Below are 26,088 nucleotides of genomic sequence, written 5' to 3'. Positions count from 1 at the left end.
AGAACCGAATTTTAAAAGTAAAGCTCATGAGAGGACTTAGGTTGGGCTACTAGAGATGTGACATGGGAATGAAGGAATGACAAAAGAGACTGGGAAACCCTAACTGGCTGTTTAGCAAAATCCAAACAGCCTAGTTCCATCTTAGATAATTCAGGATTGCAGGATACAAAACGCACCACTACATTGAACTATACATTTCCACGAAGCACAGCTATTTACGCCATCTAATAAAGGCTTCTGTTGAATTACTTAATTGCTCAAAAGCAATTGCAAACCAGCTCACTTCACTTGGTCACATTTAGTTACCTGTACAAAGCTCTCATAACGTGGGGAGGAATAGAAGATCTGGAGACACAAGGCAATTTTGACCTCTTACTGTTACTATCCAAACTATTTATAATGGAGCAATAATCAAGAGATAGTTGGCCATGACAAAGAATAAAAAAGAACACTGAAGCTGTCTGAAGTTTGAGGCATCTATTACCTGGAAAAGTCCTCTCCTGAAGAAAGGTTTCAGGTATGAAATACTCAGTCACACAAAACATATCCAGGGTGTCTCAAGGCATCCCTAGTTATGGGTTAGGAAACTGTTCAGTTACTAAAATCTGTCCCATGAGAACAGCCCTGGACAGGAAAGCTAATAGCATATTATCATGCAAGAGTACAGAGCAACAGGTCACCATTTTTCTTGCAGCTTACTATAATGCAAAGGCTTCACTTAAATTCCATTTCCATCTTAAATACAGCTCATCTCCTCCGGTGGGAATTTGACATTGCTTGTTTCTTGCACTACAACCATTCTTAGCTGTGTATGTGCAACCCTTTATTTTGCTACGAATTTACAAGACATATTTTCTTAATAGGATGGGACACAACTATTTCTACATTCAAATGATGTGTTCGCAGTCTAAAAGTTGGCATCATTTTCTCTCTATTATCTGTGTACTGACAGATAATTGAAGGGCTGGGCTGTCAAGTGTAGTAATTGCCTGACCAACATTTATGCCACTACAGGACTGAGGGCAGCACCTACAAAAAACAGTGAACAATTAAAGACAAGTGCAGGATAACACGACCAAGGCTTTACTCTCCCTAAATAAGCTAATAATTTCTATCTCAGAGTAGCTCATCAGCATCAAATCATTTTTGCTGCTTCTTCCAAATTTCCCATTTCTCAGTGATATTCAGAACTTATTTCCAAACATTAATTCAGCTACAGTGGAATTTAAGAAAGGCTAAAAAGACATACCACCAAGAGACTGGCTTCTTCCTTCCAACAAACCTGCGTCAATATTCTACTGTTACATTAAAGAGTGTTGTGCAAACAGCTGAACCCTGCCATTTAGCCCAACTACACCACTCCAGCAATTAAGAGATTGTTTTATAGCTTTATCTTTCATCTGCCCTTGGAAAAGGCCTCCACCTCAACTTCCCTTTTGGAAAAAGTGTACTCACCAACCTTCATTTCCTTCCTTTTGCTCTATGGAAGCAGCTCCAGCAGCCACAGGCAGTGGCTGATCAGGAGCTTACATTAAACAAAATTTCAGAAGACAACTATCACATAAAAGAGCTAAATTCCTCCATGCTCCATCTCCGCAAAGGAATCAGATAGAGAAGGAAAAGAGTCTTCAGATCATGTGGCTTCCTCAAAGGACAAGTTAAAGAGAACCTCTCCCTTTGCTTGACTATTGTACTCCTGTACCAGGAAAACAGGTGCAAGTAAATAAATAAAAATTAAAAATCAAGAAGTGGGGCTAAAGCATTTAACAACAAGAGACAACTTCTGCAAGTAAGCAGGTGTAGTAATGCCACTACTGTGTAGCTGCTGCCTTCTGCAGGTCAAAGGATGACAGTGTATTTCATAACAGACCTGGGAGCAGGACAAATGCTTTTGCTGTTTTTTCAACCCAAGAACCACCACTTAAGAGGAAACATATCTCCCATGCCTACAGGTACCTCGGAACTAAGTGTATTATTTCAGACAGAAGTGAAGGGATCAGCTTCAAAAGCTCTTTACTCAATGCTACTGGGCTGAATGCATAGTAAAAGGGAGTATAGTCATCTGAACTATGGAGTCCTGTTAACAAAGTTTGGCTAAGAGCGCTCAGGTGTCATTTATAACCTTTGTTACACCTTAAGAGAACAGGCTGAAAGGCAGACAAGCACGAGCTTTAATTTCACAGATGTTAAGGGGTCCTTTGAAAGCTATTTCTTCTAAAATACAGCTAGAGCCATACCACACATGAAAGGTCCCTGGGAGGTTACAAATGTACAGTGAACTTAAGTGCTGTGTTTTCAGTGGTCATGTAGCATTTTAAACTCCTGAAGAAAGACTCCTATAGCTTTCTGCATGGTAACAAGATTAGGGAGCCAGTGTTAAGCCAATATAGGACGTGCTTATCTTCTGTTCCCGAAGTCTCCTGCTGCTGTCTACTGAATCCATGTCCTCACGACTCTCCTACTGAAACAGATATTGCTGAAGATGGTTAAGTACTGTGACAAAGCCTGACCTCCCACACAAAATCCACAGCCCCTGTGCTAGAATTTTAGATTTTTGTTTGGGTGCACAGATGGTATTATATTTCAGCACTGCTCCAGTGCTATACAGTGGTAATATCTGATGACTATCAGATGCTGCAGAACCGGCAGTTTTGGTTCCAGAAGAGTTACTGCTGTTGCATTTTTTCTAGGGTCAACACTTCCATTATTTCAATATGCTCTTTCAACTCACAGGAACCAGAAGTCCTTTGACAAGCTTTGCTGCACACAGGATGCCTTTGAAAGCTTGGCGCACCCACCACACGAGGGAGTCCTTGGCTGCTCTGTTCCCCATCAGAGCCACCAAAACCCTATGCAAGGGCTGAACAAGTTAGTTTTGAACTAACTGGTGATTAAATTACCAGAGTAACCAGTTAATCTTGCACTTTGTCTGGAATTTTTGAAGATTCCTGTAAGATGTACAGACCAAACAAAACAGACAATCAAGAATTTAAGCAGATCACTTTTTCTACTGAAAAAAAAATAAGAATGAAAATTGTTTTAAAACATACAAATATCAGAGGTGGCTAAGCTTTCAAAACTTTTTCAGTATGTACTTTACTTAAAGGTGAGACTGAATGACTTCTATGATATAAATTGGACTTATTTTAAGGAAAAAAAAAACCAGGGAGATTTAAGTTCTGCCTCCCCTCGTCCTGTTCCCTTACTGATCTCCTTAACAGGTAAAGTAGAAAAAGCAGCCCCACAACTTGAGAGCTATCAACATTAATTCTTATAACAAAAACTCAAACTATTATTCAGTTTCAAACTAACATCATGATAAAGATTCTACATAAAGACAAAACAGAAAAGTGACATTTACATTTGGTTATTAATATATCTGAAAGTGAATAGGAACAATCAAGCTAATAAAACTCATCTCACATTCTAGCACAAGAATTTATCTTAAAGAAACACTGCATCATATACTCCAGAAAACTAAAAACTCTGGACTATACATAATTTTTTACAATAAAATCACAATTTCAGTGAGGTGAGGCTATTCAACTTATGCAAAGATATTCCTAAAATAATGAACTAAAAGGATAAAACCAGCAAGAACTGGAACACTGCACACAATAAATGCTTAAAAAAAAGCTCATCTTCCAAAAACATTACATATTTGCATCAATATTTGACAGTGAAGAAATGTACTCCTGAAGTTAAGAAATAACATTAAGGAGCAGAAAACCAATGCAAACCCACAGAAGGTGAAAAAAAGAATTCTAATTGATTCAGGATTTTCTTTTTTAAACAACTAAATTTCAGCTCTGTATGCTGCCTTCAACAGATTTACTCCCTGAAGACCTGTCAGCCTGTCAGTGATTGAAAGTGGATAGCTTGTTCCCTGAATATTAATACATTTTCTGCCACCAGTCATGCAAGTGTTCATTTTACATCAAATGCTCTACTTTCAATAAACACAAAGAATAATTTGGTTAAAAGTTGTAAGCTTATCTTTCTCTGAATAGAAGCTGGTTGGCCAAGGTCCTCTAAAATACCATGTGAACAAGCCAACTTCATACCTTTGTAAACAGTACCAAAATCAAGTTCATAGAAACTTGACATTAAGCTTTCTTCTGCTTTTCAACACTTCTAATGTTGCACACACTGGGGGGAAAAATGCCATTAAAAGAAATCTGCATGATACCCTTAATATTACAAGCCTATATCCCAAGGCGCTTGTCTGAACTCATCCCTTAGACCCATAACATTTTTCACGAGTCTCCTGGACGTTCAGAAGAGGGAAGAATGGATCTGAGCAACAGGGGCACAGGCACAGCAAGCGCCTTCTCCAACTGCACAAAAGCACAAATAGCGTGGCGTAAACCACCCACTGTAAAAGATGCAACGCTGTTAAATCGACCTAAAAGCCAGCGAGTAGTCACAGCCTACGATACTCCAAAGGCACGCAAGTCGGGCCGCAGAGCGAGCACTATTTGTGGCCTGTGTTCCAGCTGACAGGTATGGAGGACTGAAGTTTGATAAAGAGGATTTCACCCACAGGAGTTTAAAACATCCACAAACCCCCAAGACCTTTTAGTTGTCTAGATTTGCAAGTCGAAACATTTGCATGCTCCGTAATATGTTAGTGTGATACTCCCAAGCTACAGTTTACACAGCACTTATTTGTTTGCAAAGAAGGGACCAGTCAGCTGGTGCCAGCTTTTTTTTATTTTATTAATTGACTGTCAAAAAAATGCTGCTGCAGCTTCACACATCACCACTGCCAAATGAGTCTGGTTTATGCCACTAGAGGTTACCAAAATCATTTTATTTTGATACGGAATCAGGCTAGAAGCACACACCTGGGTATGCAATTCATTAAACTCGACTGTGATCTAACATTGTACCTACATAGCTATGGTCTCTAGTGAGAGAAGCTAAAGGAATTAGGACAGACTACCATCAGTGCTGCTTGCTCACCATTTACTTTTAACATAAATTATTAACACTTCAGTCCTTTCAACTTTGCATGACAAAACTCAAACTGTATTTCCAAATCAGCTTCAGCAAAATTACAGCAACAGAATGATTTACCGAGCAATTCCCATTTATATAGCAGTTTGCTTGTAGTTCAAGTTTTATTTACTGATACTCACGTATACCACTGAGCTAGCAAGCCACAGAGTTATCACGATGATATTTGCAGAAAGTTCACTACTAGATTTCAATTTTGATACCTCAATGCCTTTCTCCCAAACCTAATTCTCAGCTCTTGCTCCCAATCTGGGAAAACTTAAGTCAGAAAGACTGAAGGAAAGGGTGAAGTATTGGCTGAAGTATTCGATAGTTTATTCTGCCATGCATTAAGACTAAATCCATAATTAAGCAGCAATCACTAGAGGTATAAATCTAAATTTTTAGGCAAGAGAAATGTAAGTTTTATCACAGGCAGGTTCAATTCTCCCACTAACTTAGCACCATTCTCTTGCCTTACATCTTGCATGGCTCTTCATGCACAAGTGACTAACGCCATCATCTGCTACATAAGCTATTTTTCCTGGAAGCTTCTTATGGCTTGTTGATATCAGGTACAAAAACGAGGTGGTAGCTCTGTTTTTTCCCCCAGAGCAGGCAACAGTGGTACTCAATAGTAGGGGATGCAGTAGATGCTGAGGTCTACATAAACCTTAACAAGAAGTTCAGCAAGCTAGGGAATTGGGGGGGGGGGGGAGAAAGATAGAAAAAAGAGTTAACTGAGGGTTACTCATAGACAGACTACATCCAAACAAGGAGATAACAACCTGAAAAACAAACGTGAAAAACAGTTGGAAGCAGGGAGTGTATGTGGAGGAAGCACATGCCTTTGCACACAAGCAAAACACTCAGGCATTTGTTTATGGCCACTACAGGCGTCTGAATACTGATAGCCTTTACTATTATGGCTTCTCTTGTGTTCACAAGCAGAACTGGTGAAAACCATGGACTGACCGAAATGAAAATGACCGGCCTAAGGAGCATGCTTTCTTACAAACTGGCTTGTGATACTACAAGTAGAAACCTCTGTGTTAAGACAAAAACAGACCATGGAATTTGCTAAATCAGTTACCTTATCATCTTACCTTAGCCTTTACCATTGCTAGTAGTAGCAAGTCCTAGTGAGGACTTGCTCCTTGCCAGGAGCATGACCAGCAGAAATGCATAATGTTCTTCCTGTTCTAGCTAGCTTCTAGTCACCTTAAATAAAGGCAGGCAGAAGTGCGAAAGTATTTGTGCATACAAGTAAAAATACAGCAGTCTTGAGCAAAAACTCCTTTCTAACCTTAATACTAACACATATTTTTGTTGGACATTGGATTTTTGGATTTTCTTTTCCTTTCAGGCTCTTTTATTTGCTACTGAACTGCAGAGTTTTGAAAGACAAATAGATCCTGAAACATGTCAGGATCAAAAGTTTGTTTTCTAACTCCCCTTTTTAAAAGACATTTTGCAATAGTTAACTTGCAGTATTGCCTTCAAGGTGTTTTTTGCTGACTGAAAGACAACAATCAAGTTACTGTCATTTCTTACCAAAAAACTAGCATTTAGGCTAGGGACAGAATTTAACTGTGTCAACTCATAATAAAGTTATGTCCTTCCCTACAGCTCAAAGAGGAGTACCTTCTTTCAATTTTAATAGTAGTAATTAACATGCAAGAACAATCACTAATCTGGAGTACTAGGTAGTCGAAAACAAAGCCATCTATCACTGCAGTTGATAAATATGTACAAAGAGAGCATATGCTGAGAAAACTAACTTTTTTTTTTTTTTTTTTTTTTAAAACATAACAACCAATGACATTTTTTTTTTTTTTTAAACAGAGATATTTCAGGTTCAAGCCATGAAATAATCCCTATAGGAACATAGCAAAATTATTCTGGAAGGAAACAGAGTATTAGTCCTCTATACAGTGCGCCAGGCAGGGGCGAGGGGTAGACAAACAAAAAACCCACCCACCAGCAAGGGCATCTTGCTATAGGCACAAAACTTCATAACCATTATGAAGCAACATTAGGCCTCAAATGCATCTTAAAAGGGCTGTGGCTTAATCTATATTAAGCAATGGAGGGAGGAAGCAGTACCAGAGAGAGTAGGAAGAATAAAGCAACTTTCATCTTCAGTATAACTGGACACTTAGACAGAAAAGAAGGCAAATTACAAGTCCTGTTTTGGTCATAGTTCTACTAAGCATCTCAAAAAAAAGTGGCTGAAGCAGTTGATTAGTAATGTGGAAGCCCTTGAACATAACATAGCCATGCCTTTAACTCTGGCATTTGATCACTTCTATAAAAATTGTTAAAGGGATCTTAAGTAAACCTTAAAATGAAATCCAGGATTTCAGCTGTATTTGTGTCAGTTATTTTCCCTTCTCATGTGGATTAAATAATTATGTCACAAAAAAGAGGCTCACATTTTTTTCTTCTTTTGTTGACTTCTACAACTTCCAATCCTCTTCAATTCACACTTGGCATAGTCCAAGAAAGACAAAAGAAAGTCCAAAGAACAGTACAGTAAGTCCCTGTTCTGCAGTTGTGTACAGAGAAACACAATGTCACCTGAAAAGTTTGTGGTGTGAGAGTTGCCAGGTTAAGAAGTGCATCATGATGTAAGAGAACCAAATGTAAAGATAATGGCTTTCATACAGTAGAGTAAGTATAAAAACATGAAGTTAAAAGAAGCTCAGATTCTTGCTTCTCTAACATGATACACTAGCTGCTTCAATACATCATGGACTGACCGCAAACCTGTTAGGACCACCTGCAGAAGGAAGTCTTGCATGCCTGTTTACCACTCTGCTTGTGGTGATGAAGAAAGAGTACTTACTTTCTCTAGGGATACCCATTTCCACAAAATCCATATGACATCCCAAAAGGGCAAGGGCTTCAGGCCGTGCAAGCCAGCAACACTGCTAACCACAACAAGCCAGATTTTACTGAAACAGAAGTCTGAACTATTAGAAATACTTGCCACTGATCTCACACACTGAAAGGCATGGTGGCATGTAAAAACTTTGGAAACCTTTAAAGTCTGATTACTTGAGGTCTCCCCTAAAGCATAGCACTTGCACTGGAATTAACATTTATTCACAACAGCTGACCTAGAATCACTAGGATATATCAAAGCACTTTATACTTATAAGCACCTAAGAGGAAACATTTGGATTAATAAAACACACCACRTACACAACCTGGGGATTTCAAAGATGTGAACAACGAGCACTATCACTGCTAAAAGTACTCAAGAGTATCTTGTATCAGTAGAGGAGCGCTGGCAGCTTGAGCACTGCAACACTGCCTTGGGGTTCTTGTAAACCGCTGCCACCACTCTGACAAGAGTGGATTTTAATCTTTGTCTGCAGAAGAGTGCCAGAGAAAATATGTATATTGCATTAATCCCATCAAAAAGCACAGTGCTTGCTGAAAAACAGAATGATTTATCAAGATGGATATTTTGATTCAGTACATTCAGAAAGCTTCCTAATCACATTTAGTCTTAAAAATGTTCCGGTTTTAAAGCATTTTTTAAGTGCGTGCTTATGCTATGTATCTTGAGATCAGCTCATTAAATCAGGTTAAAATAGAGTTGAATAAGCAGTTTAACCATTTTAAAAATAGCTTGTTTTCACATCAATGTCAGTAGTAAGGGCTGATTAAATAGTAATTGAGTACCAAAACAGACTCCGCAGACATGAAATTGAACCATTCCTTCAGTTACCGTTCTGTTTGGAAAAAAAAAAAAATGCAGCCTGGAAGCTTCTGAAAGCCTAAAACCTTCTGAAAACAGTGTCTATGCCTGCAAAGGAGCAGACATTTTTGGAAGAGCAAAGACAAACACACACTATCTTGAACAGCATACAATAAAAGAAGTTACTTCATCTCCACCTGTCTGCATGAATCATTTTCAGAAGATATATGACACAATAAGTTATGTAGTTTACTATGAAAAAGTACAGTAATTTCCATTATTTCCTTTTGGTAACGTTAAACAGCAATGCTACCTATCAGAGAAAAGACACTGTGACATACAGTATTAACACACTTGGGAATTTTCCACTAATAATGCTCTGGATCCATACATCAGTATTGTTTGAAAGACGAACTTGTTCAGGTTTATTCCTGCAATCCAGACAAATGAACGTTATTCTAATCACCAGCTAAATAGGACAACTCTTTGTTTTTACACTTTCTTCTTGCTTCAACACACTGAGTCCCTATGCCACGTCAGAAACTGCATTTTTAACAGCTGCAGGCTTCAAAACATGGAGTTTCATGAAAACTAAAAAGCTGGTGTTAACAGCAAACCCTGTTCCTCCTCCCTCCCCAAATCCATGTTTGAAATTCCTTAAGCAAGTTGCTCCAGAAAGAACAGACCAGGCAGTCTGTTTTGTCATACACATGTGTATAAAGCTGTCTTCAGTCACACTTTTTTATTCTTAATTTCACACCTAGTCCAGGCCTGCGCAAGGCGTCCTGCTGGGAAGATGCAGTCTGCCAGGCAGTACCTTTGGTCCACGCTGCTGCTCAAATCAGAAGCTGTTTGGCCTGGTCTCTATGAGACCAGTATTCCAGTCGTGCTCTGCTCAAACAGAGCACCTTTCCCTCCAGAAAAAGGAATTTCACAGCCTCAGACAACCATTTGGGCAGACTGCAGTAAAGCTTTATAACCAGGTGTTTCCCTTCAAACCCTGCAAAACTAGAGTGCTCCCGAACGGAGCGTCTTGACAGCCCAGTGCTCCTCTTAACATTTCAGTAATCACACGTGTATGCAGAACATGCACTGAATTATGACCAATATTACTGGAACTACTACTGCTGTAATACTTAATGTGATAAAGCTCAAATCCTTGGACAACATCATCATTTCTAATTCCACACAAGTTTGCTATTTTCTGTTGCAAGTAACCCAGAATCTTTTGCACTTGTTACCATGGCTCTTCAAGGAAAACAATACAGAGAACAAGCATGAGACATTTCAGCATTAACAATTAAAAACTATTTCTGTACAAACATTAAGTCCAAGCATACTGGCCACAGCTGCATCAATTTTCTGGAAACACTCAACTTTCAGGCATTCTTTTCAAAACTGTAGTCCTAGGCACCTGCTGATCTGTGTACTGCATTTTACATCCAAACTATGACCAACAGAACAGTTACAGGACAACAATTATGAGCATGTGGGAAATTAGCATCAGCAGAGGGCAAGATAGAATTAAACAAGACAAGACAGACTACAACTGTTTCTAGACTGGAGCAGAGAAAGAGAGAGCAATATGATTCTTCCCCCTTGCATCTGTTCATCACACTCTAGTATCTAGATTGTGAAAGTCAGTGGAAGTTAAGGGCCACATAATAAAACCCTTACCCTTCGATTTGCAGGAAGACGACATGTCAGTAAATAGCGATGCAAAAAGAAGAGTTAGGTGGGGAGCACCCGGCTCCTTGTACTAAATGGAACAGGCTATTAACAGTAATTTCAGCTACACAATCTATCGCTGTGAAACACCTTTCCAGGCTGATCTCTAGATGTATCCTGCCTTGTGTTCCAGGTAACACAGGCTTGCACACCAAACTGCAAACTTACAGTATCTTCATATATGCAGTGTTACTAGTTCAAACGTGCTCTACCAAAAAAGACAGGAAAAACTTACCTGTCAACCAACAAATTTTCTTTTAGATCAAGAAATTTGTGAAATTTCTAAGCATATGCATTATTGCAATAAGAGAACCACAACAGGCCCTTTGAAGCTCAGAAAACGAAGACATTCTGCCAAGTTCATGAAATCTGATTTCAACCGTTCTCAGAAGTGAGACAGTGAATTCCTCTAAAGAGCATCCAGAAAGGTGACAACTCCTTAAGCACTGCTGGGAAAGTGACAAAGAAGCAAAGGCTTCAAGTCATGCAGCTTCTACCATGCTAAAACTAAACATTTATTTTCCAGATACAGAACTGATTTCCCACTTCAGTATAATAGAGCAGGAAAGTGCAGTCTTCCTTTTCATAACACCACCACATTCACTGCCATTTTGCCTATTTAGGTTTCAGAAAAGTCACTCTATAAAACTCAGTTTGCCACATTAATATAAGTGTTGACTTAAGTGACAGCTATCACCATCTCTTGCATTCCTAAACAGCTGCTGAATAGACCTATTCTGGGGTAGAGAGCTTAAGCTTCTAATGCTTAAACCAAAGGAAGGACATTCATAGCTTGTCATAGAGATGAGGGCTAAAAATTGGTTTGATAATTAAGACTTCATTAAAAGTAAAGGGAGAAGGTAGAACAGAATGCATTTGCAGCTTAGTTTTCACAATTACACAAGATTAACAGTTATCTAATGCTTTTAAATATGTAAGCATACGGATACTAAATTAAATGGTTATTCAGAACAGGTGATAAGAATTCAGTTGCTGCTTTGCAGAGACCATGGTCCCCCACCTATTGCAGAACTAAAAGTAGTTATCTGGTAGTTTTGTACCAGGTACTTAACATATCTGCACCTTGGAAATATACCTGAATCAAGTCAAAAGCTTTTAAGAGTTCACTTAGACCCCAAAATATTTGTGCAAGATGACTATTTCGGATGAATTATTTGGTTTGCAAGTGAAGATAGGTGACAACTCATGCCTCACTTGTGTGCTGCTTTTGTTGATGGGGTTCTCCAAATGGAGAAACTAATGCACAGCACAATTCAGAATCCTGATTAGCATCATGGTTTAATTTCTCTACCTTCAATAAAACAGAGCAGTAAACAAATGGTTACAACCCCTGCCGAGAAGACTGTCAGTGTTTTTCCATTAGCTGAGCAAGTATTTTCCACTTCAGCTGCAAAAGGTGTCCCCATAGCAAGTCGGGCTGTACACGGCATGCTCTGAGATGACCAGGAGGGAAAGAGGTGGGTCTGTCCTTTCTGCACTTCAGCTCTCTGCCCTACATCCTTCACAAATGAACCATTATATAAGAAGGAATAAAGGACACAAACTTTATGTAGACAACACATTGCAAAGAACTATAACCACTGGCTGAAATTAAGATATTGTTCAAATGAGTTCCCCTTCATGGAAAAATGCTAAGCACTACCGAAACTGCTAATGCAGCCCCTAATAAACAAAGCTTCAGACTGCTCATATGAAATGAAAGAGTGAACTCCAGGGTGTCTCCTTTTCCTCCAAGAAGTTTTCCAGAGACAGGGAGGCCCTCAAGCTCAACTTGACTGGACCCTTAAGTGTTCAGACAGCTTCAAGGAACCGTGGTACTCCTAAAACACAGCCTTAAACCCACTCCAGTGGTGGTAATGGGAGATAATTTGGTTAAAGCCAACAGGATTCTTCTAGCAATAATTTGGGGCACGACATTAGTTTCTTCCCTTGATTTCTCTGAATTTCAGTACACTGCACTAGTGACCCAGGATGTAGCAGGTCTCAGAAATCCAACACTGCCTACCTATATGGACAGATGGGTTAGCATTTCTTGTTTTCTTCAGAGAATATTTCATTGCTGAGCTAGAGAGCTTGTTCCTAATTTTCCATTATTGCTTTTTTCTGAACTGTTTGGTTTCTCATTCACCCATGCAGATAATACCAAACTTCCTAGGGCTTCTATACTGGAGTTGTCTTATCTGCTTGGCAAACAGTTCTTCTGAGATATTTTACACAAAGTTTTACTTCCTGAAGAAAGGAGAATGGGGCCAGATGATGCATCCAATAGTGATGTAGACCAATCTGAATTAGACAGTCAAAGGTAGACCAATGCTTTACTGCTTCAAGTCTCATTCTGTGATTTAGTCTATACAAATATGTATTTTAATTTCTATGCTCTCTAGCTTTTTACTGATTGAAGGTATTTGCTAAGTATCTAGGACTCATGGCAGTTCACTTAAGATGAACATCTTAGTTTCTTAATTCTGGTGTTAAAACAGCAAAGAATCCTGAAATTCATGCCAAATCTGGTAACAATCCCCTGTTCCAGATTGTAGGAAAAAAAAAAGGAAAACTTGCTTCCCAAGCACTCTCCCTGTAAGGCCTGAAGATGAATGAGAAGAACAGGACTAAACCTAGAGCTCTTTCTCCCCAGCATCCACTAACACAAGATAATCTTGCTTCAGGCTTCTCAAATTAGAAGTATTGCTCCCAATGCAGTTATGAGGTCAGATATATTTCTCAGTCTCATACATACTGAAACCTTTTAGAACAAGACTGATGCAGTGTGTTTGCTGGCAGCTGGAATGTATGCCTCTGAAAGCTCAGGAGCTGCTGTCTGATAGAGAGGAAACACCACTATCTCCAATAGCTCTCTCCTACAAAGAGTGTAACTTAACTTAAGGATCCTTCTTAGGCATCACTTTACGCTTCAGAAAAAACATCATACCTTCAAATGAGAGATCTGACATTAAGTCTTACTGCATTCTCTATTCCCAGAGAAGGAGTCGTTTGACACTGAGAAGCAAACTGAGCTTCTAGGTTCCAAATATCAAAAATATCGTGTAAGGATGTGTGCAATTTGAACATCTATCATTAAGGCCTTGAGGCTCATCTCTGTGTGCCTCTAGCAATCTTTAGTTGGGAAAAGCATGCCATGGTTTAGCAACTTTAATAAGGAATGCTAAATATGCAGACTCAGATCTGCAAGACAAGTGGTAAACACCTTGAACAGCCATTACGCAAACTTCATCAGTGCCAGTGGGCATCACATCAGTGCCAGTTACATTTCTCTGCTCCTAGAACAAAAGGACAGGAAGCAATTAAGGCAAAAATCTTGTGTTTTGAAGCACTAAGTTCATTACCTTAATAGAAGTTAGCCTTATTTTCTGTATGAGCCAGCTGTTAGCTGAAGACAGCAACATGTGGCATCTACTCCATCTAGTTTGTCTGACATACCCAAGCATGTTCAACATTCCCTGAAGTGAAAAGCAGACACTGTCATGAGGTTTGGTAGAGTCCAGTGCCAGGCCAGAAGGACTAGAGGCAGTAGTTTTAGTAGCCAAGGCAATAATGCTGGAGCCAGGTACTTTATGGATTTGATTTAACCATTTCACTACCCAATATCTTAAAAGCAAACCATCTGCTATGGAGAATAATGCTGGTCCTTAAGTTCCAATGGAGAGGCAAAAAAAGCTTTCATTAAAAGGGCATCAAAATCAGAGACTATTAAATAGGAAGGAAGCGACAAGATCAGTGTTGGGCCTTACACAGCCTCTTAGTTTGACCCAGTCTGTGTCACTATATGGTCTTTACCTCAGGGAGGGGCTGATGAGAGAAGATCTCACCAATCACTAACTGAAATAAGAAAGAGCCACGAAGCACGGCCTACTGAATTCACTAGGACAGAGGGATCCATTTTGGCAGCCTCCTTTAAAAAAGGCATTGTTCCTTCCTTTAAGCAAGATTACCCTGTTTGGAGGAAATTCCCTTCAAATTAGCAAGTAAAAACTGTATGTGTAGTATAGTCAGTAGAAGAGACCAAGACTTCAAATGAATCCCATTCTTGCAATCTTGGGAGCAGACTTGAGTATAGCTATTTCTCCTTCTCTTTGGGAATCTTAAAAAAAAGATTAAAATTGACCATGTGCATTTCCACAGGTGCTGTGCAGAGTTAAACTGGAGGAGGTCGAGGAGTGAGACCTGAATCCAACTTGTGCCTAGGGATACAGAAGCGTAGTTTGTCAAACAGAACTGCCTAGAGATTAGAACAGCCAAGACCTAGAATCATAAGTGAGCAAGGCCAAACATCCCCTTTATGTGGAATAGGGCATTCTCAGACCAAAACACAAGTAAAACTGATCAGACACCATCACAGCTGTTGTCTCCAGGGGGCAGAGAAAGAACGATGACAGAAAAAAAAAAAATCCTCAAAAAGATGATAACTTCTGAAAAATACCCAAGTGTCAAATCAATATTTTGACTAACCGTGTATTAGCAGTACACGGGTATGAATCCTGGCAATTAAAGCCTTTTGTGATATTCAGATAGTTACAAGCTGAGGCAAAATTCTGTCTCGCTATGCAGCAGACTAGATGGTCAGCTTAGGAGAACAGCTGCGTAACTTACCTCACTCTGCTAACTCTAGGCAGATGCAGACATAGCTGAACAGAACAATGGGGGAATATTCCCCACACTAGCTTTTTCCTGCCATATTTCTACTTAAGTATCACCCTTTCACCAACAACACAGCAGCGCTAGCACCAATGCAGACAAAGCTGGTAGAGCTTCATACTGCCATGCTAGAAGTACTCAGGACAGGAGAAGAAAGCAGATGCTGCAAGCTAACGAAGAAAGAAGTCCTAGGGTCTGTGCTGAAGCTGCCTGAAGGTTCTTTAATCTTCAGTCTTTGCTATTTTTTGCGCTCTGTTGGGAACACAGCTCTGTAATACACCCAATCCACCAACATGAACAAAACTGTCTGGAAGAGGTTGAAGCTGCATACAACACACAAACTTTTATCTTCCTACTCAGTGTTGCTGCTCTGGGAACACTGAATCACAATAAAAAGATTTTATATAGTGTGTGAGATTTATTTAGTGCTTATGTTCTGCCACTACCTTTCTGTACAAGAGAAGTCTCTTCCATCTCTTAGATCAAAAGATGAAGAACAGAGCCTTGAAGAACAGTTTTAAACACAGAAGCTAAACAGCACATTCAGGAGCTGCAACCAAGAACATAAAGACATATTCTTCAAAGCTGCAAAACTGAAGACTGTGCACCAAGCCAGGATATTAAGTGCCAAAGTCAATGCTTCTGTCCACAGCTAACACGCAGTGTCAACATAAGGTGTATGCCAATCCTTTTTTAATAGGACAGAGCTTGAAGAGTTGACAATTGGAAATGAGATACAAACAAAACTTTGCCATTCACCCTTTCACTTTTTAAGTGTATGCATCTGCCTGATAATTCCTGCAAATTGAAATGACTGATCTAAATACATGAGTGACTTGTACAACAGCTGCTAAAATAAAGTGCTAACACAAGACACTCTGTACTGCTTCTCATTCTGCAGTTCATACTTGCATTCTCAGACAGCACACATTGCTTAAGCATGTATTCTAAAGAAAAGTGCCATAAATGCTGCAGTTCAAAAGCTGTTTCACTTAGAAAGCCATCCTTTTCCCCAAAGTACAATTTTAATTCCCATCCTTCGGAAAGTTAGTTTTGTATCAGCCAGGGCTAACAAAGTCATAGTTCCAGCAGAGTTAAACAAAAACTCAAGCAAATCTTGTATAATTCTCTGCTTTTCCATATCTAAATCTTCTTTCTAAAGACTTAGATTGTCTTGCCCAGAGTATTTAAAGGCCCTGTTAGCATTTATAATGCTCATATACAAACCTGGATGAAATGCAAATACAAACACTTCAATTTTTTTGTGCATAATCAAGATTGTAATACAGTTAAATTCCTTCAGCCTAGTGATGACCACATTTATTTTTTCTGCCTTTACTCTATGATTTAGAAAACTGTAAAATACCAGCTGAAAGCTCAGTACCGGAGAGGGAAGATATGTGGATGCAAAAAAATTGTAGCACCAACATACCTGTTATTTTGTCTCTTACAAGCTTGCAGGATTCTATCTCACCAATGCTGCCAAACAGACTCTTCAGCTCTTCCTGCGTCATGTTCTGCGGAAGATAGTTGACTATTAAATTGGTCTTGCTGTCTTCTACGTTCCCCGAATCAACTGGCGATGAGCAATTGTTTATGGCGGTTGAACCATTGGCTGTGTTATTGCATGTTGGTCCGTTAGACAGTTGTGTTTCCATGGCAGCTATCACCTGCTAAAAACACAGAAAATAAGAACCATCAAAACTCGTATTTCACAATCATTAGGGAAAGTCCAGGCAAAAATTTAAAAACTTGTCACTATATAGAACTGGTATTGCCAGGCTTGTATAATATCTTCTCTGCATGCAAAATAAATAAATAAAAATTAACTGTTAGTCAAGGCCAATATTTTAGAAACATAGAGGCAAATAAAGTTGTCACTAAAATATCTCTGAGGAGTTACCTGAAAGAAATCAATAGCAAAATTTGATTTCTGCCCTCCTCCCCAACTTCGTCATTTAGGGGCATCATAGCCTTTCTGGTACAGAAGTTACCATGCAGAATGAGCCAGCTGCAAGGCTAATCAGTACTGTTAATTTACAGCCAAGAACTGAAGAGACATTAATCTTGTTTTTAAAATGACAGTATTTGGTTTTATGGTTATTTTTCAAAAAAATAGTGGGGTGTTAACTGCGTCCTCCGCCTATTCCTGGTAAGCACTGGAAGCTTAATAGTTTTTTTTAAAAAGGGATACTTAGAGCTAAATGGATGTGCTGTGATGGAAAACTCTTCCTTGATAACCCTTAGGTCACTCTGCTGCCTACACTGAGTGGAAATAGGTTTTTAATGCATTTCAGATTTGATTAAATTGAAACGTACTGGTTTCCATTTCTTCTTCCCTTCCCCACCAACCCAAAACAGTTAAATTTGACACTCTACTTGATTTACTGTTAGACATCAAAATAAGTGAGCGATCACCACTCCAAAAACTTGTGTATTTTATCCAAAAATAACTGGCTGAACAGCTGGCAGATATAGCATCAGTCATTTAGAAAAACGCCCAGGAGTTGCCAGATGTAGAAAAGGCACTCTGGCATTTCAGGTACTCACTGAATGGTAGTGGCTGGTAAATATAGTAGGTTTTCAGTGGTGACCAAATATCCAAGACTTGCCTACCCAGTTAGAGACCAGCTACACAGGACAACTCACAACAGAAAGTTCTGTAGATTTGTTATCCATTAACAGACACTTCAATACAGAAGCAAGACTGATCAAAACAGTTTCATTAAAAAAAAAAAAATCCAGTAATCATTGAAACCCAGCTTCATAGCAAAGTTTCTAGAGGAAATTTTTCCTCACATGAAAAAGCCTATCCCAAAATCATAGAATAATTTAGGTTGGAAGGGACCTCTGGATTTTCATCTAAGTCCCCTGTTCACAGAGGTATATCCAATCAATGCATAACCAAACAGCTAAATCAATTCACTCAGTGACTGCAAATTTGAATTTTAGTAAGTCTCCTAAAAACATTACAGAAGCATTAGGTTGAGTGTCTTAAACTATAATTCAGACATTCCTGGAAAAACATTTTTATGTTTTGCATACAGAACTATTCTCCAATAAGTTATTTTAGTAAAGGGAAGATGTTTATTAGGAGCTTTTAATATAAAACTGTGATCCAGTTTTCCTGAGGAGCTACCACTGGAATAGCTACAGTTTTCTTATGTGACACACTCCTAGGGGTAACCTGCTCCTGGCACTGTGACAAAACCAGTCTGCTGAAAAGCTGAGGAAGTAGCTGAGGCCAATTAAGACAAATTACTTTCTAAAATGCCAGCTTCTCCGGCAGAGCTGGTAGCCACAAATGCTGCGCTCTGACTGAAGCTCTCTAGGATTGCATAAAAAAATTAAAGTGTTCATTGATCAAAATAAGCAAGATTTAGCAAGGACAACAAACAATCCTCACTTAATTGCACATTTATTTTGATGTTCAGGTGGCAAGAATGAAATCCTAAGCCAACATTCAAGTGAACAGCTGCAGTAGCCTGTGTGTGCTGAAATTACAGCATTTCTCAGCTATAAAGCCATCTGGTCTGAATAAAGTGATACTAATACATTTTACAAATAATGCATATTCCATTGATAGGCTGAATACAACTGTTCACAAAACACAAACCACATCTTCGGCAGTTATCACATTTTTCATCCAGAAATAGTTTAAGAGATAAATTTACAATTTTCAAACAATTTATTAGAATAAGAATTGTAAACACAGTTTTAAAATAGTAATCAAAAATACACAGTATACAGGTTCTTAAAGTTACTGCAAATTAGTATTCAGACCATACCAAAACCATTTTAGTACAATGCTACTCTTCAGTTATCCACTGGATGTTTTGAATTAGCACTAAATCTGATTGACATTAGAAGAAAGGCAAACCACTGCAGTTTAATTTCTACAGGAGATCACCATGTTAGGCAAAAAGTTGTCGTGGTACACCAGCGTACTCCAGGCCCTGACAGAATAGGGACACAACCTACAGCCTATAATGAACAGGGTTAAAGTGCCAAATGAAAACTTAAGGAGTTTGGTATGGCCTCAGCACTATTAACATGTAAAAAAGTAGCCTACAGAATTTAAGAAAAATCCCACAGACCCCAGTCCAAGGCTCTGCTGCCCACGAACCACTTCTAAGCAGAGAAGCCACATCACACAGTCTGACTGCCATGTTAGTTTGGAGTTGCCGTCTGCAATATGGACACAAAAAGTACCGTATGTTAGATTAGCAAGAGAATGCAACAAATCAGTTTGTACAAATTTACAGTAATTGTATTTATTTATATTCCCAGCACGTCCATGCAGTGTGGCTTAATTGAATTTTAGGCAATTCCAATCTAATCTGTCCAAATTCAGTTCAAAAATTACTCTTCTTACACAATTTGAGATGCTTACTTTTAAGAGACGATTTAAAAGACAGCGCAATCTAAGTTCTCCGCATCTAGCCTGGAAACTACCGCAAGAACCACACCATACCTAAAAGGAACCACACCACAGCACAATTTTTTTCACATTTGCAAGACTGAAGGAAGAGGAAAGGAAGGAAATGCAAAGAGTAGATTTTCCATTAGCATGTAAGATGATCGTGCACTGTTCAAAAACTCCCCTTACCTGCCTTCCGCAGCCCACAAAAATACAGAACACAAGACCAACCACTTTGCTAGAATCTGGTCTGTTCTTTAAATCCTATGCCACCACGTTTTAAAAATAAACTAAAATCTTGCACAGATTGCATTCAGTATGTTTTCTTGCAATAGTTCTGCTGAAGCACATTAGTGGACATACAAATGGCAATAGTCAAGCATTTCTCAACCAAAATAACTGGTCCAATAAACAGGAATGCAAGAGGTAGTTCTTCATAAGGGTACTTTTGTTCCCAAGCAAGCTTTTGTGTTTTTTTTTTAAACCCTCCTTTAAATAAAAGATAATTGCAAACCCGGCTGGATTTGAAATGAACAGTGGTAGGAGGATACCAATGAAGCTAATGGGCCATTTGCAGCTGATTACGAACAGTTCAGCTATTAAATATAGCCACAATACAGGCAAGAATAGAAATGACTCCCGACTCTGTTGCCACAGTTTGAGATTGATGTAAATCCAAGCTATCCTTCCTGCCCTGTAAGTCTTGTTAGCAGATGAGAAAAATCTGAGCAGTAGATTTAAACTGACAAAAAAAGAAAGAGATTCAGCTTTTGGAAGACTGCTTCATACAGGATTTCAAACACACATGTATTTTGCAGAGGCTTTCTCTATTTTAAAACAGCATAGATTTGTTCCAATTACTTCAACTTTCTGCCAAAGTCAGTATGGTTAACTGACTTGATGCCTGGCCTTTATTTTTAACCTAGGTTGGTATCAAGACCTTTAGCTTTTTCTTCAGGCTTTGACATCAGCTGCAAGCTTGCAAGGCATTCTCTCTGGTCTCAGCCCCAAAACAATGCCAACAACTAAGTTTCTGAAGGACTCCCATTGTACGCAGGCAATTGTTTGAATAACTGCTTGTTATATTAATGAAAACACAGAATCTCAGCTCACTTCTGTTAAGCCCAGGCAGATTTTATGAAGCAAACATCAATAAAACAGTAGTCTACAAGTTTCTCAGGTATTGCAGTAATGTGCATGAGAGATTATGCATTTAGATTTCTACATCTCACAGGAAAATAGCATGATCTGAGAGGTTTCCTGTGAGCCACAGGCTGAGGATGGAAAACGCCTACAGAAGGGCATACTTATATGCACCAGATTTCAGTGTGCTATATCAGTAGACCTCACTATGTTTTAGAGCATCTCAGCATCTCAAAAAAGAAAAAGCACCTCTTATTTGAAGTACTTACAGTTTACGTAATACTTGCACCTTTACTGAAGTGTTCCATACAATACTTGCATCAATGTACAACTGGTCAGTCCCTTACTATACCACCGTGTATCAAAACCAAGTTTTGATCTACCAATTCTTTCACAATTTTTATTCCTTCCAATCTTACACAGAAGATTTCACATCTAATTTGGGGCCGGGGGGGGGAAGGGGGAAACTGTTCTTACCCTTATATTTTTTTCAGGTGAGGCAAAAGTATAAATAAAAGGAATATAGCTATCTATTGCATAATAAAGAAATGTGATTTTAAAAATCCATTCCCAACATAGACAATCCTATAATTATTTTAAGACTATACTATTAAAGATTATATAAGCTATTTAAGACTATACTATACTACCATGTGTAGCATGTTAATTTAAAATGTAAGCTGTGAACAGTCTCCAAAAGTGTGATTTTTTTTTTTTTAATACTGAACTAGTGAAGAATCACTGGTACTGTAAAGGAGAGCTAAAACAGCTTTTGACCATATTGTCTTCTGTGGAGATATTACATTTCCACTTATTACACTAGTTCAGCAATTACTGCATTCAAAAACTGAGAAATTAGTTAAGTTCAGGAAACAGGACTCACTGTATCTGTTAAAGAAATTAAAGAATGTATTTAAAATACATTCAGATTAAGAGAAAAGTAATAAGTGAAGTTAGAAAAGGGTATCTGCTAGTTCTTGACAGTCCTGAAAGCAGACTTAACTGAAAACAAAGTTCTTAAGTTCAACAGATATAGTGATCATTTCAATTTACTAATGAGTACTGCATTGGAGCCATTTATCTTTAAATAAATGTATTTTAATTAATCAACCACAGTTTTAAGATTTTATATCCAGATACCCTTAAACACTGTCTGTGGCATTTTCTAATTAGCTGCAGTCCAAGCAAGTCATTAGTAAAGTTTGCCTAGCAGAGAAGCAACCATCACTTTTTTTAGACCAAAGACATCAGAAGCTACACACTCAGAAGTTAAAGCCATACGGTTTATGCAGTTACTCCTGGTTGCCATAAAACAGCCTGAATTATATCAACAGGAGGGGTTTTTTTGTTTGTTTTAAAAGAGTGCTTTATAAAATAAAGCAGAGCTAGCAAGACTAAAGTCAGAGAGGTAACAATCACTGATAAGAATCAGTTGCATTGGTCCACTCTGTTTTCACCACAAAAAACCATATTTCATTATGTAACATACTCAAGCATTCATGCACAGTGAAAAACAGTAACTGAGCCTGGATCCTGGCAGTGCTGAGCCAAAGACAGAACCGAGATGCAGTGACAAAACAGGTCAGACCGTCCAGCCACCATTAACATCCCATATGCATAGGCTAGAGAAGCCTTCATTCATCACAGCTGTGGACAAAGCCCCCCAACATCTGTTCCGCTTCGCTGTTTTGATTAACATCTTCTCATCCACCTCTGTACATCCCTGCCATTTTGACTTAGAATGATATCATACGGATTTTTACATATAGAATATATTTGCATTTATAGATACCACATCAAAATTGCTACACAGATGCATAGTCTGATTAAGCTGTATACTTGTAGATGATATTATTATATAAATGTGATTACACAAAAATCAGTATCCTGAAGTTAAGTGACCAGACAGCAGATATTAAATGCATCTCCCTCCAACAGGTTGCCTTTTTCCAAAGGCAACCAAAGCTGCACTATCAGATGCCAACAGCATCAGGAACACACACAGCTGATTGGATGTTCTCCATATGGTCCTAAGACATGGCCCTAAACATCCTTCTGAAGATCATCCTGAGAAGTAACACATCAGGAGTGGCGTATCAGGTCTTTCAGAACATGCTTCAGGGACCATTATTTTCCCTCTTCCCTTCTGGGTACAGGCAGTGGAACAGAAGCATGTGCCAATTATTACACATTGCTATTTGGACAAGCTGATGTTACCGGATTTTGTTTTCATGATTTTTTTTTTTTGGTTTGGGGTTTTTTTTGGTGCCTGTAAGGAGTGTTTCTAAATCTTAACCAAAAACAAAAAACAACCATCACTGTTTGATGATTCAGTGAAAGAATGGAGCCCAGACTGAAAAGAGCACTCAGCACTAGACTTGATCAAGTTGCTACACATTTGCTAGAAGTCCAGTAGTCTAATTCTGCTTTAGAAAACAGAACACAGCAAAAAAAGAATATTTTTTAATAGTATCTTTAAGAAGATTGAGTTGACTCTTCAAACTAATACTGTAGTAAAGACAAAGATCAGTAAAGAGGAAGGACTGTAAATTCTAATTATTGAAATACAGGTAACAGCACACTTGAGTGTGTGGGAGGGGAGGGTGGGGAGGAAGAGGTGCGTGTGTTAGTTCAGTAACCCTTATGGGGCTGCAAGAGCACAGCATTCGCTGATGCACAGTTACTCTAAGGCCTGTCTGAGCGAGCTGCTGAATCCAGCAGAGGCAAGGGCTGCTAGAAAAGAGCATCTCAAACCTCTTTATGGGTAAAGGCACATATAGGCAGCCAGAGAGCATCTCTTCAGGCTACATCTGCTTTTCAGATCAGAACACTGACAACTCTTCCAGTTCCCCGATTCAATGAGAACTTGTTGGTTACTGCAATATTCACACATGATGGCACAGACTGTGCTTGGTGAGTCTGCAAATACAAGTCTGATCAATATGAATCTTAGCCTGCGGTTTCACCGTTGTTTTCAAACAGCATAAGACAGCATTTCTCCATTAAAACCCATCCCCACTCTCACATCTGCTTACTTCTGTGTCATTCCCTCTGCAACACCAGTAAAAAAAAGCTGCACAAATTAGATTAGGAAACTGTTCCAGGGGAAAACTCACATAGCACAAGAGAAAAGCCTCTCGGTTTATGCAGAAGTTACGAAGAGGAACTCGTGTGATATAATATTGATCAAAGTCCCCAAAAGTTTATGAAAGAAACCTTATCTTCTGATAATAAGGTGTTCTCAAAATCTTCCTTACAGAGTTATTAAATTAAATACAGTCAATTTTAAGAGCAGAAAGCAGAGTAGTCAAGCTATGCATTAGTAAAAACAAAGTACACAGTCTCTCTCTGAAGCGACTAGGTTAGAAGAGAAACATTTTCACACTGGCTCTTGTACTCATCACTAAACACGTAATATTGCTTAACACTTCCCTACTTTAGCCTTTGCAAAGGCAAGAAAAAGAAGGAAGTGAGTGAAGAGGTGGAAGATGGATATGAAGAACAGTCACACAGGATGTGAGCAAAAGGATTTTAATTCATCCTTGTGGATAGCGCTGCAGAAGTTCACCTGTAGAAGTTTTTGGCAAGAAAAGAGGCAGCTAGACAGCCTTGCCCATTCCAGGTGGGCAACAAGGAGACAGCTGCTGGAAGGTCAGAGGAGAAAGAGCCATCAGTACAGGCATGAAGTCTGCTACGAGGGAAGAGCTTGGTAGTCCTCGTGACCACACTGAAAGGACAGAAGGATAAGTTATGCACTGAAGGTAGGAATTTACAGGGAACAATGAAAATGTATACCTAGGAAGGAACAAAAGAAATCTCCACAGAAAATGCAAAGTCTTCAGAAACTGTTAATGTTCTGACTAGCTGGCATTCTTAAGCCAAAACAGTCTGTGAGATGCTCTAAATAATGCTGCACTGACTTATGCTGGTTTCTTTCCTCTTAAACTAGTAGCATTGAGCAATTGCAAGCAGTTCTGCAAAATTATAAGTACAACAAGATGAGAACATTATTTAAGAACTCATCTATCTAGAGAACATGCAGGAGCAATTAACAAAAGCATAGGCTAATTCTTGGGGATCCTGCATGACAGGGGAGAAGGGAGAAGATGTACAAGAAAGCTGAAGTAGTCTTAGAAATTGCACTGGAAATATTGACTCCAATATCCTTCTGTAAAGAAACATATAACTGCATTCTGTTAAATGATCAGTTCAAGATGCGAGACTACAATAAAAATATGTTCCTGATTATTCAGGTCATTATATAGGAACATAATCACTTATAGAAACATAACTAGTTATTCCTAGAATGAGACAGCATCACCAAGCTGGATTAATAAGCTTAAGCAAAGGATGAGAGAACCCAACAAAAAACAATATTCTTCCTTTTTATTGTTATCTTTCATCCAAAAAAGGTTCAGGATATCTGAGGAGAAACATTTATTATATTCAAAACGCTAACTAAATGTCAAGTTGGGCCTGTCCTGCCCAACTACTACCTGCATTACTACTGACCTAAATAAAAGTTTCACCAAAACTATAGCTGGCTCACACACAGAGCAGTTCATTGATATTACTGAGGTATATAAAAGAGATATCACCACCCCTGCCAGACTGATTTTATTCAATTAGATATTCTATGATCCAGGCTGGTCTTCTAAACAGATCTACTATTCTGAACTGTCTTTGGTTGTTTCATCAGTTTTTTTTTTTTTCTTTTTAAAACAGAAAAAGTTCTTAGAGGAAAAATATACTTGGTGGTCTAAAGAGATAATTGAGTAAAAGACAAGTTTTCAAGCACAAGCCTTTCCTCAGGCCTGAGCCAAACAGCAAATCTCAAACACAAGTTGAGAACAATTCCAGGCTTGATCAATACTTTAAGACAGACTATTGTTCAAGAGAAGAGGTATGCAGACCTTTCAACTGTACAACACCATTCACAAAACCGTGCCAACTACAGAAAAAAAGTTTTTGCCCTTGTTCATTTAAACATTGGCCCACACTGTCACCATCTCTCATGCTAGCTAGCTCACAGGCTTCTAAGAAAGTGCTATCCAGGGCAATACACTCCTGCCAAAGGGCATATGCATCCTGCAGGAAGTCAAGCTTGAACAGTCTCTTGCTACAGACGTATCATCCCTTCAGCCGTATGCACCTGCAGTCCTCTTGAGCGTGCTGTGAATAACGGAAGAGACAAAACCCTGAGATCCAACAGAGCTGAAGTAAACAGCTTGAGTACTGTATTAAACATGGCCTCTTGACACCTAGAAGGGTTTCAAAGTCAACACCCACATTCAGACAGACAGCCCCTGCTCCCCTTGAACTGGCTAGGTCTCCCGCTTCAGTTTAACTTCCACCTCATTCTTTGGTTTAGGGGCCATAAGACTTTTCCTTTTCATACTTTCAATGTTACATGCTT

At 38.8% G+C, this 26,088-nt stretch overlaps 1 protein-coding gene across 8 annotated transcripts in view; it reads right to left on the bottom strand.

Annotated features, from left to right (window-relative positions):
* The window catches only part of ELAVL2 (ELAV like RNA binding protein 2), a 59,335-nt gene extending 33,654 nt beyond the window's left edge, over positions 1-25,681 (bottom strand). For 3 of the 8 annotated variants that reach the window (XM_026081526.1, XM_026081530.1, XM_026081531.1), the window contains exons 1-2: positions 19,207-19,278; positions 16,542-16,782 (exon numbers count right to left, since the gene is read on the bottom strand). In XM_026081526.1, coding sequence (XP_025937311.1) covers positions 16,542-16,782; positions 19,207-19,278 — 313 coding nt within the window. Of the gene's footprint in view, positions 1-16,541; positions 16,783-19,206; positions 19,291-25,672 lie in introns of those variants that run through there. The other 5 variants (XM_026081532.1, XM_026081533.1, XM_026081527.1 and 2 more) reach the window with 3 other exon arrangements.
* Between the last annotated feature and the right edge of the window lie 407 nt (positions 25,682-26,088).

This window comes from Apteryx rowi, unplaced genomic scaffold, assembly GCF_003343035.1.
Source record: "Apteryx rowi isolate R43461 unplaced genomic scaffold, aptRow1 scaffold_551, whole genome shotgun sequence".
In the NCBI taxonomy this organism is placed as follows: domain Eukaryota; kingdom Metazoa; phylum Chordata; class Aves; order Apterygiformes; family Apterygidae; genus Apteryx; species Apteryx rowi.
The sequence above is the reverse complement of the archived record's forward strand: the minus strand, read 5'-3'. Positions and strand labels throughout refer to the sequence as shown.